This window comes from Aphelocoma coerulescens, chromosome 2, assembly GCF_041296385.1.
Source record: "Aphelocoma coerulescens isolate FSJ_1873_10779 chromosome 2, UR_Acoe_1.0, whole genome shotgun sequence".
In the NCBI taxonomy this organism is placed as follows: domain Eukaryota; kingdom Metazoa; phylum Chordata; class Aves; order Passeriformes; family Corvidae; genus Aphelocoma; species Aphelocoma coerulescens.
Window position 1 is genome coordinate 132977155 of NC_091015.1, and position 16999 is coordinate 132994153.

Consider the following 16999-nt stretch of genomic DNA (forward strand, 5'->3'; position numbering starts at 1 on the left):
TTAACAGTGTGTGCCATTTCCTAAGAAGAGTGTAACACTACCCTCTGTTTTGGTTGAGGTTTTCTGACCTGGGTTTGAAATCCAACTCAGTTTTGGCATCTATTATGTCAGCATTACAGATGGATTCATCTCCTAGGGCTCAGAAATTTGAGGCAGTTAGAAATAAAGTGGTTTATCAGTTTCTTTTTTCCCTTTTTTTGCTTCACTGAAAACCTTAGAATCCATTAGTGTTAATGCAGTGATTTGAAAGCATCTCTGTGCAGCAGGATGTGAATGATAGATGCTTACAGGAAAAAGGTAGCATCTGATACTGATGATACACTAATGGTACAAATAAATTCTTAAGCTTGTCCTTTGTTGTGACAAATTCACACTCTTAAACCATGTTCTATATTCCAAGTAATAGCACTGTTTTGAATCTAGTGAAGTTCAGCTGGTCTTGTAGCTGGAATTCTGATGGCATGAATTGTTAGCATTACACCATTTTAAAATTATGCTTTGATTTTTTTACTTAAAACATTTGTGATAAGAGCATGAGTACCTTTGGTGAAACTGGGGAGAGAAGAGACAAGAAGAGAATAAAAAATGTATTTTTAGGGAAAAAAACAACTGACAATATAAAAGAATTTTTAAAAATATCTTTATGTTAATCTGAACTTGTTTGATATCAATCAAATTTATTTTTCAAACCTAAGTATCAATTTTCAACCAAAATAACTGTATAATTGTTTAATTGTTACATTTAGAATTTACACACATTTAATTTTTTTTTTTTTTTTACTTTATGTGATATACTGGACTAAGCACTTTTCCAAAATGTGACTTCATTGTCACAAAGAGTAGTTGGTGGTAACGGATTCTGTAGGGGTTTTGTTGAGCAGAGTCCTTCCTTTTCCTGGGAGGCTCTGTTCTGAAGATGCCAGAGGGACTGCAGTAGGAAACAGAGCCCACTGTCTGCACCAAGCAGCAGAAAAGCCATGAACCAGCCCCAGGCAGTGGCTACTGATCCTGGAGGGGAAAAAAAAAAAGTACCTGTTTGAAAGAGTTTCCAGAGTCAGCTAAAGAAGAGGAAATAGACAAGTGTGAAGCAGAGATGTGACCTTCGGGTCCATGTATATTATACAAATAGATTAAACCCCCCCGCTGTAATGTGATAGAGTATGATCAAAAAGTGTAGTTATTTATTTTTGTATTAACAGATTGTAACATTTTATTTCATGAAAAGGCTGAGATATAACCAAGGATGTGTGGTTAATGCATAGGTTTTGTGTTATCATATTCCAGGTAACGTTGTCAGTCCATGTAATGTTATTACATATTCCATGTAACATATTTACAAACATAATTTGTTACATGATTGTATCTCTTTATGACACTGATTTTCCAAGTGTTCTCTCTTTCAAGCAGAGGTACTGTGCTCATTTGAGTACTCATTTTCTTTAAAGGTCTAGGCATAAACAAGATCTGTAATGAATACTTTCCTCTGATTCCTGTGATGGAGTCAAGTACAATGTATTGGCTTCTTTCAAAACATAAACGGGTTTGAGCACTCTCTGGTATTTTGATTTCTTTGAAAATTATTTCACCTGTTTTTCCAGGTGCTAATGGGGAAACGTTTTCTGCCTTAGAAGTTAATTTATTACCACAGCATCCATCTTCTGCAAGGGAGAGGAGACGACTAAAGCAGAGAGCTTTGGAGAGTGCTGTACGTATGAGAACTGACAGATGTAATGTCAGACTTCCTGTGGTTCCTCAGTGACTCCATGTTATGGCTCCTGAGAGAGTACATGTGTAGCTGTTTGCCCTTTTAAAAAGGATGCTGTTTAACTGAAGGATTTGTGCATTTTTGGATTCCCTACAGGAGGAAGTTCCACCAGGCCAGACACCGTTGCTGCAGCCTGACAGCTTCTCTTTGCACTCAAACTTCAGCCTTGACGTTGATCAGGTGAAAGGCAAGAATGAGGAGCGATTGCACAGACTGACTGAGCCCCAGCAGAAATCTCCTTCCTTAGGTATGCTCTCTGTAGCAGAGATGATGTAGTGAACATCAAGTAATTATAATAATTAAAGGAGCAAATAATAATAATAGGCTTCATGTAGCAGAACAGCGAGCAAGCAGATCAAACACAGGCATTATTTATAGAGCTCTGTAGCTGGTACAAAGGCTTCCCCAGCACACCTCAACAAAGCTCCTTTAGTAAGTTTAGAGCAGGAGAGGAGGAGAAGATTCTCATATTCCTGTCTGATCAGCCACTCATACTTGTCCTCCCTGCACCACTGCAGCGTGTGACTGTGGGCAGCAGGATGGGGATATCCAGCTGCACAGCTGAACTGGCAGTGGGAAGAAATGAAACGCCTGAGTGATGAATGATGATGAGGTGCCTGTGTGAGCTTATTGGCATTCCTGGGAATCAGATGTCTGTGGTCCAGCCAGCATGAAGATATGCCAGAGAATTGTGTATGATGAAGTACTTCAGTTTCTAGTTAATTTGATTTTCTAGTGGTTTGTTAATATTAATGATCATTCAGTATTGGAGTTTGTGAGTATTTGAGTATCTCTTTCACTGCACACACACTTGAATTCATTCCAAGTTTCTTACATCAGGCACTGGGAGCTGTCTTGGAGCATCTCCAAATGCTGGCTGCCTGATCTAGACCCCTGTTGTGTGTGAAGTACCAGTCATGGCAACCATTAATGGCCTTTAATTTCTCACATGGATTGTGACCCAGTTCATACACTTTGTGCCAATGATTCTTTCATACAAGTCTGAATACAAGTCTGAAATCTCCCTTTTTTTGGAGGTAGTTGCTATGCTGTCTAGGCAATTACAGTATCAGTATTCTTTTTATAAACTTAATGAGAGTACAGATGCTGGCAGTATTTTTGATTCTGTTGCCATGGATACTCTTACAAGCACTTCATCCTTTTTTTTTTTTGTTTTAACCATCTCACTGTGGTTTTAAGTCACTAAAAAACCCCTACTTATACTATTTTCTTCTATAGTCTAAATAAACTCTTTACTAATTTTACTCTACCCAGATATTTTTGCTATATGAACTACTTTTACTTCTGTACCCTTGTTTTATCTCACCTCTTTTAGAATTCCACCTATCATATGGACTACACTTTTTATTTTGCTTTCCTTCTGTTTGTCACAGTCACCAGAGTTTCAGCCTTTAGATAAATATAATTTTGATCTGTGTGTATATATATATACACACACACACACACACACATATATATTTATGCATATGTGTGTATGTAGCTTGTTCTCTGGAGCACATGGGGATCCATCAGTCATGGTTAGCATTTGTGCCTCTTGGAAAGGGAGCAAGAGATCCTCTTGCTCAGCTGTGGTCGTTCAGGCTGCACTGCTGCCTGCCCTCCTGTTCTTGTGCTCAGGGATGTTACAAAAAAAATGAGTGAAGCCAAGTTTTTTTCAAAGAACCCTGGTGGCATCCTCTTGCTTTCCAAGCAGCCAGGACTGTAATTTCTCCTCTGCCGTCAAAGACACTGCTGAGAGAAAACAAATCTCTCAAATACATAACCAAGGCACCTGGTTATCTTCCCTTGAAATGATGAGAGATGGCAATTCACAGGCTTTGATAAATTCTAGAGCTTATCCAGTTCAATAAGGAGGCTCTGTCTGCAGCAGTTCACTTTCTCCTGTGGGGCTGATGTGGGAATCCTAAAGGCGTCCTAGTATTGTTTTCTTAATTGGAAAATTAGAAAAAAGGAGCCAGGCCTTCTCCATTTTCACCATCCAAAAAAATTCCTATCAGTGTAGACTTGGTGAATATTTGGGTGATGGAGTCTCTGCAAGCCTGAGATGCCTTCTCTGTCAAGCAAGGTATGTGTGTTCCTAAGGGCATAAACAAGAGCAGGCTCATATACAGAAGAGGGAATGCTCAGAGATTTGGGCACCAGAGGGATGTGCTGCCATTGGTGTTTTGCAGGAATCCAGATACCATTCAATTTCCTAACCAGGATTTCACGCTAAGGAAAAGTTCTCCTTACGCCCAGCCTTCACATGCAGGCTGAATTATCAAGAGTCTTGATATGTGTCCCAATTAAGGACAGTTTTTTATGCCATGTGCAAAGTGTTGAAATTCACAATGAAGTTGTGCAGTGCAGCTGATCTGCTGTGCTTTCTAAAAGCAGCACCAAGTGAGTCTGATCCAGTGATGTGCACTGCGATCTTATCTCTGGTAGAAGAGTTGATCTTACTTCTGACATCTGCAAGATCTTAAGGCTTTGCTTTAAAGGCAGAAGTAGTTAAGTGTGGGGAAATGCAGCCCTCCGGCCTGGACATTCACTGTTTGTCTCTAAACAACCTTATTTTTACTGTTGCTAAATATAATCTCTTAAAGCAGCAAAGAGAAAATTAATTTTGTTTAGGTATGACTTTTCCTGCTGTGGCTGTTAACCCCCCTATAACCTATGTCTTCAAAAAACTGTGGGCTCCAACCCACAGGAGAGTTCATCTGACCCAGGATTGAGGAGACAAAGAGGTTCACTCTGCCAGCTTCCAGCACAGGAGATGAGAGGCCCTAGAGAGAGGGAGGTCTGCTCTCACTTCTAGTGTTACAGACAAGTTTTAACCAGACTGGGAAGGCTTGGAGGATGATCAGATCACTGTCTGTATTATGTGACAGAACTAGTGATTCGTGCCAAGTTCTTTTGGAACAAAAAGTATTTGGCATTTTGTTTTAGAACCTGCAATCCCACCTAACACACAAAGAGGAAAACTGAGCCCTTGCTCCCAGTGTATTTGGGGCTGTGCATTTCCTGTTCTTCCCTTCACCCCTGCACACCTGGCTGCTTCTCCAGGCCTTGGGCTCTCACACTCATGGTCAGAACATCAACTTTCAGTTTTTAATGAGAATCGTCAGAGAAGCTTTGGTTTAAGTTCTCATTTTTAAAAAGTCACCATTTTTCCAGAATAAACCCCTGAAATCTGTAAAAATCACCCAAATACTTAAATTACATGATATTTATCAATTGCTTAGGTGAATTATTTTATCACTAAAGAATATACAATTCTGTTTTGCTTGAATTAGGATGTTCCTGCAAAAATGTTGATTTTTTTTTCGTAATCCAGAGTCTTTAAATATTTTTCTGCCCACCCTAAATACCAAGAAACCAGAACCTCCTCATTGACGTGACTCAGTTTTAAGAGGAAAACATTGCAATTTTCAGTCATTATAGCTAGAGGGGAATTGCACAATTTTGGTTTAAGTATGTAAAAAGTAAATGTTGTAAAGCCTGGAAATGAACAGGACAGAGGAACTTATACCTTCATACCCCTTCATTTATAGTAAAAATGTATGTTGTTTGATAATCCACACTAAGAACTACGTAAGGTATTAGGTGTATGTACAAGTAATAGTAGAGGTACAGAGTGATAATGACCCCAAGTTCAAAGGCAAGGCAGTTCTGGTTTTTATTTGCTGGGGTTTGTTTTGTAGCTGGAAGATCCCAACTTAGCCAGTTTCAGCATGAGACTGCATTGAGGTTTTGAGCTGTAGCTGGGCTGATGCACAGGCTCACCTGCATTTGCACTGTTAAACCAAGTTAAAACGATTCTTCCTCAGTAGGAGACTGTCTATACAAATGTTCAGCCAGGCCCCTGTAATTGAATGCCTTTATTTTTACATGCATTTTAATGCATATATGCATGGGCAGATTTGACTAAATGGAAACTTTTTGGAAAGCAAGAACCCTCTGCTGAGTCCACCCACCTTATCCCTTGCTGAGCTGGTGGTGGGGAGCTGTTGGGGCCCGGTTCCCCAGAACAGCAGCAAACGTGTGCTAAGTAGAAACAAATGTCATTTAAAAGTGTAATTGATGCATTCACTGCAGCCAAGCGTGCCCAGTGCTGTGATGGGAAGAGCTTCTGTCCCCTCTCACAGGAGCGTTGCTCTCCTCCTCTCTCAGGTGATGACATTTCCTTGGGGGACGTGGACGACCTTTTGAAGCGCCCTCAGTCCCACGCCAGCAGACGCTCCAGCTCCGCTGACACCGAGGCCACAGAGCCCTGGCTGCGACCGGGAACGTCGGCCACGCTCCGGAGATTGCTGGCGGAGCAGCCGGGCTCAGCAAAGCTCTCCCCGGAGGACGCGCTCCCGCTGGGCTGGCAGGGCCTCTCCACCGCGCACGGCTGACGCGGCCCCGGAACCGCCGCGGCACCTGCCAGGATCCTGCAGGGAGAGTTCTCCTCTGTGTACAGAGTGTGGAGCTGTGTGTGCAATTTAAAATAGCAATAATAAAGGATCAGACACTGCAGTGGAATGGAGATGTAGCACAGGGATGTTTTCTATTCCATGACGTGGGAAATGGAGGAATAGCTTGGCCGCTTTTGCACTTTTTATACAACTTAAGTTTCAGCCTCAGAAACAGAGTGTGGTGTGTGTGTGTGAATTTGATATTAAATCAAAGATGTTTTTTAGCTTTATAGTCAAAGTCCAAAACTGTCTGGTATTAGCATAGCCCAACAGCAGAAGGGCATTAGGTTTTTATCCAAAGAGTGAATAACTTGAAGAAGGACACTTACTTTTCATACAGGATAAATGCTATCCTGCATGAAAAGTGCAGCTAACACTTTCATGGGGAAAAAAATTACTATTAGCAATGTGTCTTACATTCCCTAACTTGTCATGTGATGAAAATACAGATATTGTTGCATATATTTATGTTTCTGATTGAAGAGTTAATAAAGTATTTTGTTACTAAAATTATTTTTGTTACAAAAACTGTGAAAGCCGACTTCAATTTTCTTATTATTTGCTTCAGCTTTCATCTACTCATGAACAAACTGTTAAGGCTGTCTGCAAAGAAACAAGAACACATGGAAAATCTGTTGATTAAGAGTACAGAGCTTTAGCAAGGACATGTAGATGGAAGCAAGATTTTAGGAGTGCAGTGAACTAGATGACCAAGGTGAAGCAGGGTAATGCCACAGCTTTCCTCTTAGTTAGGAAATTCCCACCCAGAGGCCTAAACATGATCAACAGAGGAAAAAAAAGATCCCAACAAACCACTGATGAAAACAAGAAGTTTTTACAAAGGTCTTTTATTTTTACTAAAATGCCATCTTCAAGCTTTGGTAAACATGGTTGAAGGCTACAGGAGTTCCATGATGACGGCAGGCAATGTTTGCTGACAGATGTACTTCAAACCTGGGTGGTGTTCAGCTTCTTCATGGGCTTAGCACATTCCTATCCAGAGAGGATTTGCCAAATCAGGGTAATTCTTGCCCTGAATTTCTGGCTCAGCAGTGAGAAGGCTCATGTTCATCAGCGTGGCTGTGACAGTGGTGGCCACTCAAGCAGGGGCAGTGGTGTAATCCCCAGCCTGGGCTGGAGCAGGTACTGCAGCCTGCATGGCTGCTTCAGTCTGGATTTACCAGAGGCAGCGGAAATAACTTTAAGCAGCTGAGATGAAAATGCTTTATAGTAACACACTTAGCACCCTCTCACACCAAATCCCACCTTACGCCTTTTATACTTTTGTCACCTGCCCTGATGGCTGTCTCCAGTTACTTCACAAGTTGAACTTGGTAACACGCTCACTGCCCTAACTCCAGGCTAGAGGCAGAATTTCTCTTCTTCCTCATTAGTTGCCTACCGAGTTTTAATTATTCTTTATTCCTTTAATTTTAGTCAGCGTTTTACCCCTGGCAGAAGCATGAAGTGTTGCCCTAAAAAGCCACCCTCATTTCACTGCAGTAAGTTTTGTAAATGACACAGACCACCACAGGCTGGCATCCTGTTATCTCATGTTTATCCAGTTGTTTTCAATGTTAAGTTTTAAATCTCTTTTTGTTAAAAATAAACGGGTGAAATGTCGGGGTCCCTTCCCCCCCTGCCATGTGGTCCTGGGAGAGGGGCCCTGGGGGGAGACACGGGGTTTCCCTGCCCCTGGTCAGCCTCGTTCCCCATTGGTTGTTTTGTGTTCCCCTGCGCGGGCAAGGACCCTCGGGTCCCGTGATTGCCTCAGTTCCTCGGCAGAGCCCCGGCCATGCGGCTGGAGAAATAAACATCTCTGAAACATCTATCAAGAATCCGTCCATAGATATTTCTTCTCCACAGGCCTCGTTGTTTGATACGCGTGTTGCAGTATCCGCACTGTAACAGGATTCCTTTACTCCAGTTCATGGCCAGGCACAGCCCCTCTGTGCTGTGGCCAGCGACCACTGAAATGACTTTAACCTCACTGCTCAGCAGCCCTTAGCACCACCAATTCCACTCTTCCCTACAGCCACCCTCCCTTGGGCACTGAGGCTTCCCTTTCCAGATGTTTCCTTCAGCTTTCTCTGCGTCTCCAAAGTTCAGCTTTTGGCAGGGCCTTCTGCCTAACTTTTTAAAACTTTTTATCATGACAGCCTCACCTGCAAAATAAATATATCTGCAGTCCACAGCCCTGATGGATATTGAGATTACTAAAACAGAACCTACACCCTGCCCCTGACCCCCGATTCTTGATAATTATCACAAATGTGAGTGTTAAGAGAGCTGCACATTGAGTAATATACCCAGAGTACACCTGGTGCTGCTCTGGCATTGCAAGAACCAAAGAGATGCACAGAAAAGAGTTACCATGACACCAAAGTTCAGTTCCCAATGAATCAAAATTTAACAGCTATTGGGCCTTTTCCACATAAGCAATAAATAAGACATAAGAAGGCCAGGCTGTAAAAGAAAAATGTCATTAGTAAAGAGGAGTACACAATAAGACAATGAAGCAGTGAGGTTTAAAACCAAAAAGAGCCCCACAACCCCAACTGCCCAAGTTTTTAGATAATTCATTGTACTCACTGTTCTATCCTGAACACAGATGATTAGAAAGCAAGTGGGCAGACACAAGGAACAGTGGCTGTTTAAATAGTGCTCAGGGCAGCAGTGTCAGGAACACCCTGGTAATGGTCTCAGAACAGTTTGCTAAAGTCATGGGGGAAGAGAATGACAGTGAATAGGGATGCAGTACATTATACTCACTCTACAAATTATTACTGATCACTGTCAAACAAAGAAAGACCTCAGATCTGGCCTAGCACAGCAGTTTAAGATTTAAACACAGCACAACAAACTGAGTAAGTAAAATACAGCCCAAGAGGAAAGGCTACAATTAATTCAAATAACCTCAGTTCTCCCCCTTCCGACACTGGTAATTGCTATTTGGTTTTGCTCCACCCCAATTAACTTTGTGAGCAAACTCTGAATCACAGGTCACAGCATTTTAATTCCCTTTTCTGGCTTTTCCATAGCTATTTCATTGAACTGCTTACGCTTATTTCTGGAGCCCGCTGTGAATGTCTATGGCAGATTCATTACCCTGTAAGAGAGGGCAGTGTCCTTCACACGCCTTCTTGGTCTTCATGCTGCTCTCCTGTACCAGTCAGGAGCTTTGTGGGAACACACTGAAGAACAATCCAATTCCACTTTTACTTACAAAATCGAAGACACTGGCACAGCTGAACTTGCTGATGTGCTCCAAGTCAGCAGAACTGCAATCTCAGCCCTTCCCTTTCCCCCTTCTCCATCAGATGTTTGGTGTTTATATTTTAATCCCCAGAGAGCAAAGTGCAGTACTTGAGTTTCTATCTGTGCAGCACTACAGGGTTCATCTGACCACTTCATGCAGTGCTTTTATTCTCCTCCAGCCCTGCCCACCTTTTTTTAAATTTACCATTCTTTTTCCCCTTGTATTTGTCTCTAAAAGTGAGAAGACACATCCCAGTCAACCAAAGGGCACCCACCTTTCTGCTCCCGGGGTCTGGGGTTTGCTCCTTTGAAACAAAAGCATGAGAGGCAAAGCAAACTGTAAAACAAGTAGCTGTGGATTAGACTGGTTTTGATTGCACTGATGAAAGAGTTCAAAAACTTTATTGACCTATAACCTGATTAGAATATGCCAGATGAGAACCAAATATTGTACAGAAAGTTGTACAGAATTTTTTTACATAGAAAACTTTACATATCTGTACCATATACATTTTGTCCATCTGAAAAAAATTTCTACATCCATTGTAATACAGAATGCTTGACAATCTCGTCTGTTAACCATCAGAGCACAATTCACAGTATGAATACATTTCCAATAAATTTAACCATCCCCAAACCATGCCAGATTTGTTACTTGAATATATCCAACATTAAATTCTGTACATAAGAGTGAAATCTACATCAAACAAAAAACATCTGACAGCAGACACAACCTAGACTTGTTTGCAGTGATTCAAGTTCCAGTCCTTGAAGGATCATCATTTCAATGGCTCGTTATATTTAAAAGCCCTAAAACAAGTATATTACAGGTAGTTATGTCAGTCGTGATATTTCTACCGCTGTTCTTGACAAAAGTCAGCAACAATAACTTCTGGGCTACAATGAAACAAAACAAAACAAACAAACAAACAAAAAAAAAAAGAAAAAAGAAAAAAAAAATCACAACCCAAAAAAGAACCCCAAACTTCTAGTGCATTTGGTAAACAAGGAAGAGTTATGGGCTTTCAACAAATCAGTAATACAGAAATAAAATAATTCAGGAAGAACTGTATAGTGTTAAAGAGTTTATATTACAGACCTGCATCTCTGTACATTTTCACAGAAGGATGATTACCAATGTCTCAGACAGCCTGAGTGTGCAAAAAACTTAGAATATCAGACATAGTTGCTAAATATTTTTTTCCATGAACAATAATCTCCATTTTCTTTTCACTATAAACATTTTATCCTTCAAAATACAGCTCTCCTGAGTTGTACTTCTCGCAGAAGCTCAAACCTTTACATATATATGTTTCTTTGGGTACATTTTACTTTCACACCCGCCATAAACATCTGTTGCTATACTGCTGTCTAGGACAGTAAAGGACACTGCAGCCCGTGCTGACAAGGGGACCGTGCTAAAAACTGGCTCTGTGCTCAGCACGAGCCAGGCAAGAGAAACCGACGAGAGAGAATCCGCCAGGAAAGAGAGGGACTGGAGTGTTGCAAGCCTTAATTACAGTTGTAAGCGTCTGTACCGTTAACCCTTGAATACACGTGGCCAGAGAAAGAAATCATTTATATGGATATCCAGACAGAATGGCCCAGCTACCTGGTCCTTTTATTTAGCTGAGGAATATAAACCTTGAAACACAGCGTCACTATCTGCTAATGTTTGCTTATTCCAGACTCTTGTTCTGGTGGTTGGGATATTTGGAAAACCACACCAATCCGCAGGAAAAACCTTCGCAAAACAGCTCGAAGCTCAGGGATAAGGTCAAACTGCATGATTTCACACAACAAAGGATAGTAGAACGAGGCATGGGCCTTGAACTGAGGAGAAAAACAAGAAATTACTCTATTATACATTGGTACACCTCAGAAAGCACACTGCAAAATATGAATATTAAATACTCTACCAAATGAAAGTGAGAAACCCACAAAGTAACAAGCAGAAGCATATTTACAACTCAAGTTAGCAGTGCTAGAATAAGGCTAAGACAGCTGTGATATACTCTGACAGATGCTCACCAGCTACACAAAGCTCTTTACCAATGCTTATTCCCCAAGAGGAAATATTTTTCTATTATGAGTTTTTTCTTGCAGTTGGCCTTTTTCACTTAATTATTTCAGCCAAGTTTTCTTAGAAACAGAGGGAGATCTAAACAGGGATTTATTTACTGCAGAATTGCTTTGGAGAAGGTCAAGGTGTACATGTACCTGCAGCACTGGAGGCAGAAACAAGAGTTAATTCTTTGAATAGAATATCATCACTAATTCTCTTCCTCAGCAGGAGAGGGGTGAAAACAACACACACTTCTAAAGGATTCCAGCATCTTTAAACTTCTCTGACACGTTTTATTTTATCACTCACTGCACCTTCACACTGAATTATTAGTGTCAGTATCTGTCAAGTGCAGTTAGAACATACATTCCTTCAACACAGGGAGTGTCTACAGAGCAGCAGGAGCTTTTAAAGTCGAGTCTGTAACTGTGTGTGACAAACCAGTCTGGAACTCCTTCTTACCTGTACATGTCATCTGAAACATCATTCCAAATAGTTACTTACCCTTTCATCACTTATCTTCAGGACTTTAGTCAAAAATAAGAGTAAAAGGTTAGTCCAGGCTTCCCGATGACTTTCTGATGTAAGAGTGAGAAAGTAGCTCAGAGCCTCGCTGCAGACACTGGAGACAAAAGACACAAAAAAATAGTAACTCACATTTCTTTCTGAGCTCTACTGAAGAGAGGGAGCTTTGGCTTTGCAACTTCTGGCAGTCTAGAGCCCTAGTGTAGAACAGCATTGTTTCATGAAAGCTGCTCTAAGAATTAATGACAGAAAGCAGTGACTTTGTTAAACCCAAAGTCCCAGGACTTCAGTAATAAATAAGCTGAAAAAATGTGATTATGCTGTTTGTGCATGTATTTGAAATGTATCGAGTACTCTGTGAGAGGTATGTGACAAAATGCTATGTGCACTTTTAGGAACATCTCATGTTGATGTAACCAGGCAGTTTTCAGCTCTGCTTCCTAGTCTGTGAACCTTAAAGCCCCAGCCTTAAGCGCTGCTGTTGTGGTTTTAAGCCCTCTCTTATTCCAAGAGTTGCTTGAAAAACTTTGTAAACAAAAAACATTCAGATGTATAACCACAGAGCCAAAAGCCTCTGTATGCTCACAAGGCTGCTCAAGCCCAGTGTCCATTTCTGCAGATGAGAACAGACAGTGCCAGCTCCACTGCAGTTTCACTGAGGCAAAACAGGGTTTAGGTGAGAGTCTTTCCTTTTTAAAGGGGAGCTATAACAAGCTTCCACCTACCCAGATGATACAAAAAAAGGTGACAAAACCCTTGTTCTCTCTGCAAAACATGTAATGAGAACAAAAAGGAGAGACAGCATCAGTAGCTGGAGGCAGAGCACTCCCCACAGAACATAAAACTCTTAATATTAGCTGCGACCGCCGTCACACACATCAGCTCTAGAAGTTTACTGCAAACAGAGAAGGTATAGCCTTCCAAATAAAACCCCCCTTCTTTAACATCAGAAATAACACAAACAGGTTCAGCTCCATGGACCTTACTTCAGCAGTCTTTGCTGGACCTCCTCCCAGGCGTTGGTGCGGCTCTCGTCCATGTACATGCGGAACAGGATGCGCAGCCCGCAGGCCAGGCTGCTCGTCTCCTGCTTCAGCAGGTTGGGCTTTGACTTGCCTTTGAAACCTAGAGGAATTCCAAGTATCCATTTAGATTTTTCGTTCAGCTGACATTCTTTCTTACAGTCCCCCACTTCTCTTTCTAAGCATCTTCTGCACACAGACAGAAGAACCACCTCAGTAATTAATTTCTCATAACATTTAGTACAATGGAGCATTGCTAAAAATTAATCTATTTATATGTGCCATGATTGTGTTTGGCACCCATTTTTAATATCAGCTTCCAGGTAGCTGTGAAACCTGTGTTTGTGCCTGCAGCTTTCAAGCATGGGACTCACACCTACAGCCAAGAATCAGCTTGGCAGCTGTACCTCAGTGAAACCTTAATTTTAGGAAACCAGACATATTTGCAACTACACAGATGACATCCTCTCCCTTTAGGAATCCTGCAGTTATAAAGCTAAAGCTTCAACTTTTACATTCAGCATCAAAATACTTTTGACCTATTTTTGGGTCAATTCACACTGTCACAAAGTATTTCTCCAAGGGGACTGACTCACCTGCTTTCCAGAGAGCAGTTCTTTGTTCATTGTTTGAATTAAATGCTTTAGCAAATCTGTGAGATTCCAGCAAACAATCGAGAAGTTTGAAAAGCTGCTGTGATGTTAGGAAACGATACATCCCTTGATCCTGTGTATCCACATGGACATCAAAGTCTACTGCATCTCTCTATTAAAAAAAAAAGGAAAAGAAAAAAAATATTTAAAGTAAAAATTCACAACTGTCTTCAGCAAGCTCCTGTGATAACTCTATCCTAACCTGTTTACATCTGTACTTGTACTTAACACTGTAGTAAAGGTTATATCCATATCCCAGTTATGTAAATCCCTTTGAGCAATACATGTTTTAATCTCCTCAGTGCTGCCCTGGCACAGAAAATGAAATTTAATGGAAGTTGTAAAAGATCTCAACAGTCCAATGGAAATTCTCAAATGTATGTAAAAATTGTAAATTAGCAGATGTTATGGGAGTTTAAGAAACTTTATCTTAAAACCTTTGGAAGAAAAGGTGTTAAAAAGAGAGATATCTATCAGTTCCACTTACTTGTGCTGCTGCTAGATTCTCTGCATCCTCTTTTTTGCTAGTTGCTGGGAAGAACACGATGTTGTCGATCGTCTGAATGAGTTCCAGCTGTACAACACACTTGATCAAAAGAGCAGCAAATAACTTCTGTTCTGGAAATTCTTTAAAGGAAAGAAAATTACTTGTTAACTAAAGAACTTTTTTGAGCTATTTTGAGGGCAGTTTAACTTCAACAGTTTAACAGTTAACTTTAACAGTTTAACTTCAAGCACATGCGTAAACCAAACCTGCAATCCACCTGTCTGAATTACTAACATCAGGACAGATCACCATGTTACCAACTGGAACATCTTAAAAAATTGTTTCCTGAAGTTGTCTGTGATACATTGGATCAACCTGGTTCAATGTTACCTAGAAATCACCAAAATGAGTGACTTGGACCTTCAGTGCAATAACAAGAGGCAGAGGTTGAGGCTGTTCCCAGGCAGGAGGCTTAGCACAGCATTGGCCTCATTGCTTGTCTGCAGCTGTGGCAAGTGCTGATGTCACCACATGACCATTTTAAGCACCAACACATAACTGCACAAGGCTCTTAAATAAGGGTTTGATATACTCTCTTCAAATCATAGACAGAGTTCTTTTTCAGCTACTGCTTCTGTTGCATTTTGCACTGAAAAATATCTGCTCCTAAGGAAAAAAAAATACACAGCACTGTAAGGAGATTACTATTTTTAATATTTTGCTTTGGGTAAAAAGCCTAGAAGCTTGCAGTTGAAATCTTTGATTTTTAAAACACAACCCAAAAATGTGGACCCACAGGAGTCCAAGAGAATTCTGTCATACTGCATGAAGACAAAAAATTTAAAAATGTGATCTCTTCACATCATGTTTCTGAAGTCATGGCTGGGGCTATAACTAATATATCAAACATCTACTAAATAGTACTCTTAAGAGATATCAAATGCCAAATCACTGCAGAGCACGCACTTGCTGCTGGCCTGGCTTTACTTGTTTCTTCAGCTACTGTGGCCCCTGTGCTGGGCTGATATGGGCGTCCATCTGAAGATCGAGGCTGAATGGAATCATGGATATCTACTGACTTCTGGGAGATTGTATCCTGAAAAGAAAGCAAAAAAAATTAAGTAATTAACTTACAGAAAACTTCTGCAATCTAACTGGTAATAGTGCTGGGATCTTCAGAGCTCAAGACATTTGCTGTTTCAACACTGCACTTTCGTTCACGTCTAGTCATATTTGCTATGAGCATTCATGAAAAATGTACCAAACAGATCAGCTACTAAGAAACAACTGAAAATTTATCAAGTAACAAATACTTAAGTACACAGAAAAGTAGATGAGCAGCATTTTTCAGATATGTTTTTGTATGCCCTCCAAGCACTTCTGTCAGCCAAGAGTTACTATGGCTTTTATCAGATCAAGAGTAGGAGGTTTGCTGCAAGGTTCCTGTAAAGAACATCTCAGCTTCTCATATCACTAGATAACCAAGGATTTAATCTCTTTTAAGTAAAAATATATATTTTAATAAGTATCATGTCTATAGATACCAAAACACTCCATCATATTTGAGCTACCTGAAGAAAAATGAGATGAAAATATCCAAAGCCTGCAAAGATTCTATCCTACTAAATGAGAAAGCCAAAATATTTTTCCTTTAGTATAATTCATTATACAAGTTCTGTTAATTTTGAAGTTGCAAAATATTTTTTTATACTGAAGACAAAAATAGTTTTTAAAAACATTCATGTTGAACTATTTCAAAGGGAAAAGATCTTTCAATTTACTCAAGACTTTGAATTTATTTGCCATTTATGCATGCTATTATATTTGACATAAATGGATAAAAAATATAGCCTATATATATAAAAAGGAGTCATAATACAGCATGAAAGTATAATATCCATATAATGAGAACTAGCCACCACAAACATTTACTTTCTGTTTTAACTGAATGTACTGGTTTGGCACAGCCTGGTTTCAGGTAGCAGGGGAGCCACAAAGACGGCTCCTGTGAGGAAGCTGCTGGAAGCTTCCCACCATGTCCAGCAGAGCCAATGGCTGATGGCTCTGAAGATGGACATGCTGCTGTCCAAAACTGGGCCAATGAGAGAGGTTGGTAACACCTCTGTGATGACATATTTAAGAAGAAAATCAAAACAAAGTCACAAGATTTTGGATTCTAGTCAGAGAAGAGGAGGAGGTGAGAACATGTGAGGGAAAACAACATGGAGACACCAAGGTCAGTGGAGAAGGAGGAGGAGGAGGTGCTCCACGTTCCAGAGCTGAGGTTCCTCTGCAGGCCGTGGTGAGGACCATGGTGAAGCAGCTGTGCCCCTGCAGCCCATGGGGATCCACGGGGGATGTAGAGATCCACCCGCAGCCCGTGGGGGAGGTGCCCGTGCCGGAGCGGGTGGATGCCTGGAGGGGGCTGTGATCCACTGGGAGACCTGGTGGAGAGAGAGGGCCCTGCTTCCAGGCTGGAGCAGCCTGTCCTTGGAGGGCTGCACCCGTGGAAAGAGAGAGCCCCGGCGCAGCAGTTTTGGGAGGGCTGTGTGCCCGTGGGAGGCTGCAGCACGGGCAGTGCGGCTGCTGCTCGTGAGAGTTGGACCCACGTTGGGGAAGTTCAGCAGAGCTGTCTCCTGTGGGAGGGATCCACGGCCTCACAGGAGAAGACTCCTCTCCCGGAGCAGCAGAAGGAAATCTCGGTGATGGACTGACCAAACCCCCATGCCTTGTCAGCGGGAAGGGGGGAGGAGCTGGGGGGGAA

General features: G+C 41.3%; 2 protein-coding genes across 7 annotated transcripts in view; one reads left to right on the forward strand and one right to left on the reverse strand.

Moving 5' to 3' along the window:
* Positions 1-6926, forward strand: part of CSPP1 (centrosome and spindle pole associated protein 1) — a 61754-nt gene extending 54828 nt beyond the window's left edge. For all 4 annotated transcript variants that reach the window (XM_069004902.1, XM_069004904.1, XM_069004905.1 and 1 more), the window contains 3 exons: positions 1599-1705; positions 1862-2012; positions 5939-6926. In XM_069004902.1, coding sequence (XP_068861003.1) covers positions 1599-1705; positions 1862-2012; positions 5939-6165 — 485 coding nt within the window. In that variant the 3' untranslated portion in view covers positions 6166-6926. The remainder of the gene's footprint in view (positions 1-1598; positions 1706-1861; positions 2013-5938) is intronic.
* Positions 6927-9838: 2912 nt separating this feature from the next.
* Positions 9839-16999, reverse strand: part of ARFGEF1 (ARF guanine nucleotide exchange factor 1) — a 90523-nt gene continuing 83362 nt past the window's right edge. For all 3 annotated transcript variants that reach the window (XM_069004899.1, XM_069004900.1, XM_069004901.1), the window contains 6 exons: positions 15202-15331; positions 14236-14375; positions 13692-13860; positions 13060-13198; positions 12053-12170; positions 9839-11316 (listed from right to left, as the gene is read on the reverse strand). In XM_069004899.1, the coding sequence (XP_068861000.1) occupies positions 11152-11316; positions 12053-12170; positions 13060-13198; positions 13692-13860; positions 14236-14375; positions 15202-15331 (861 nt within the window). In that variant the 3' untranslated portion in view covers positions 9839-11151. The remainder of the gene's footprint in view (positions 11317-12052; positions 12171-13059; positions 13199-13691; positions 13861-14235; positions 14376-15201; positions 15332-16999) is intronic.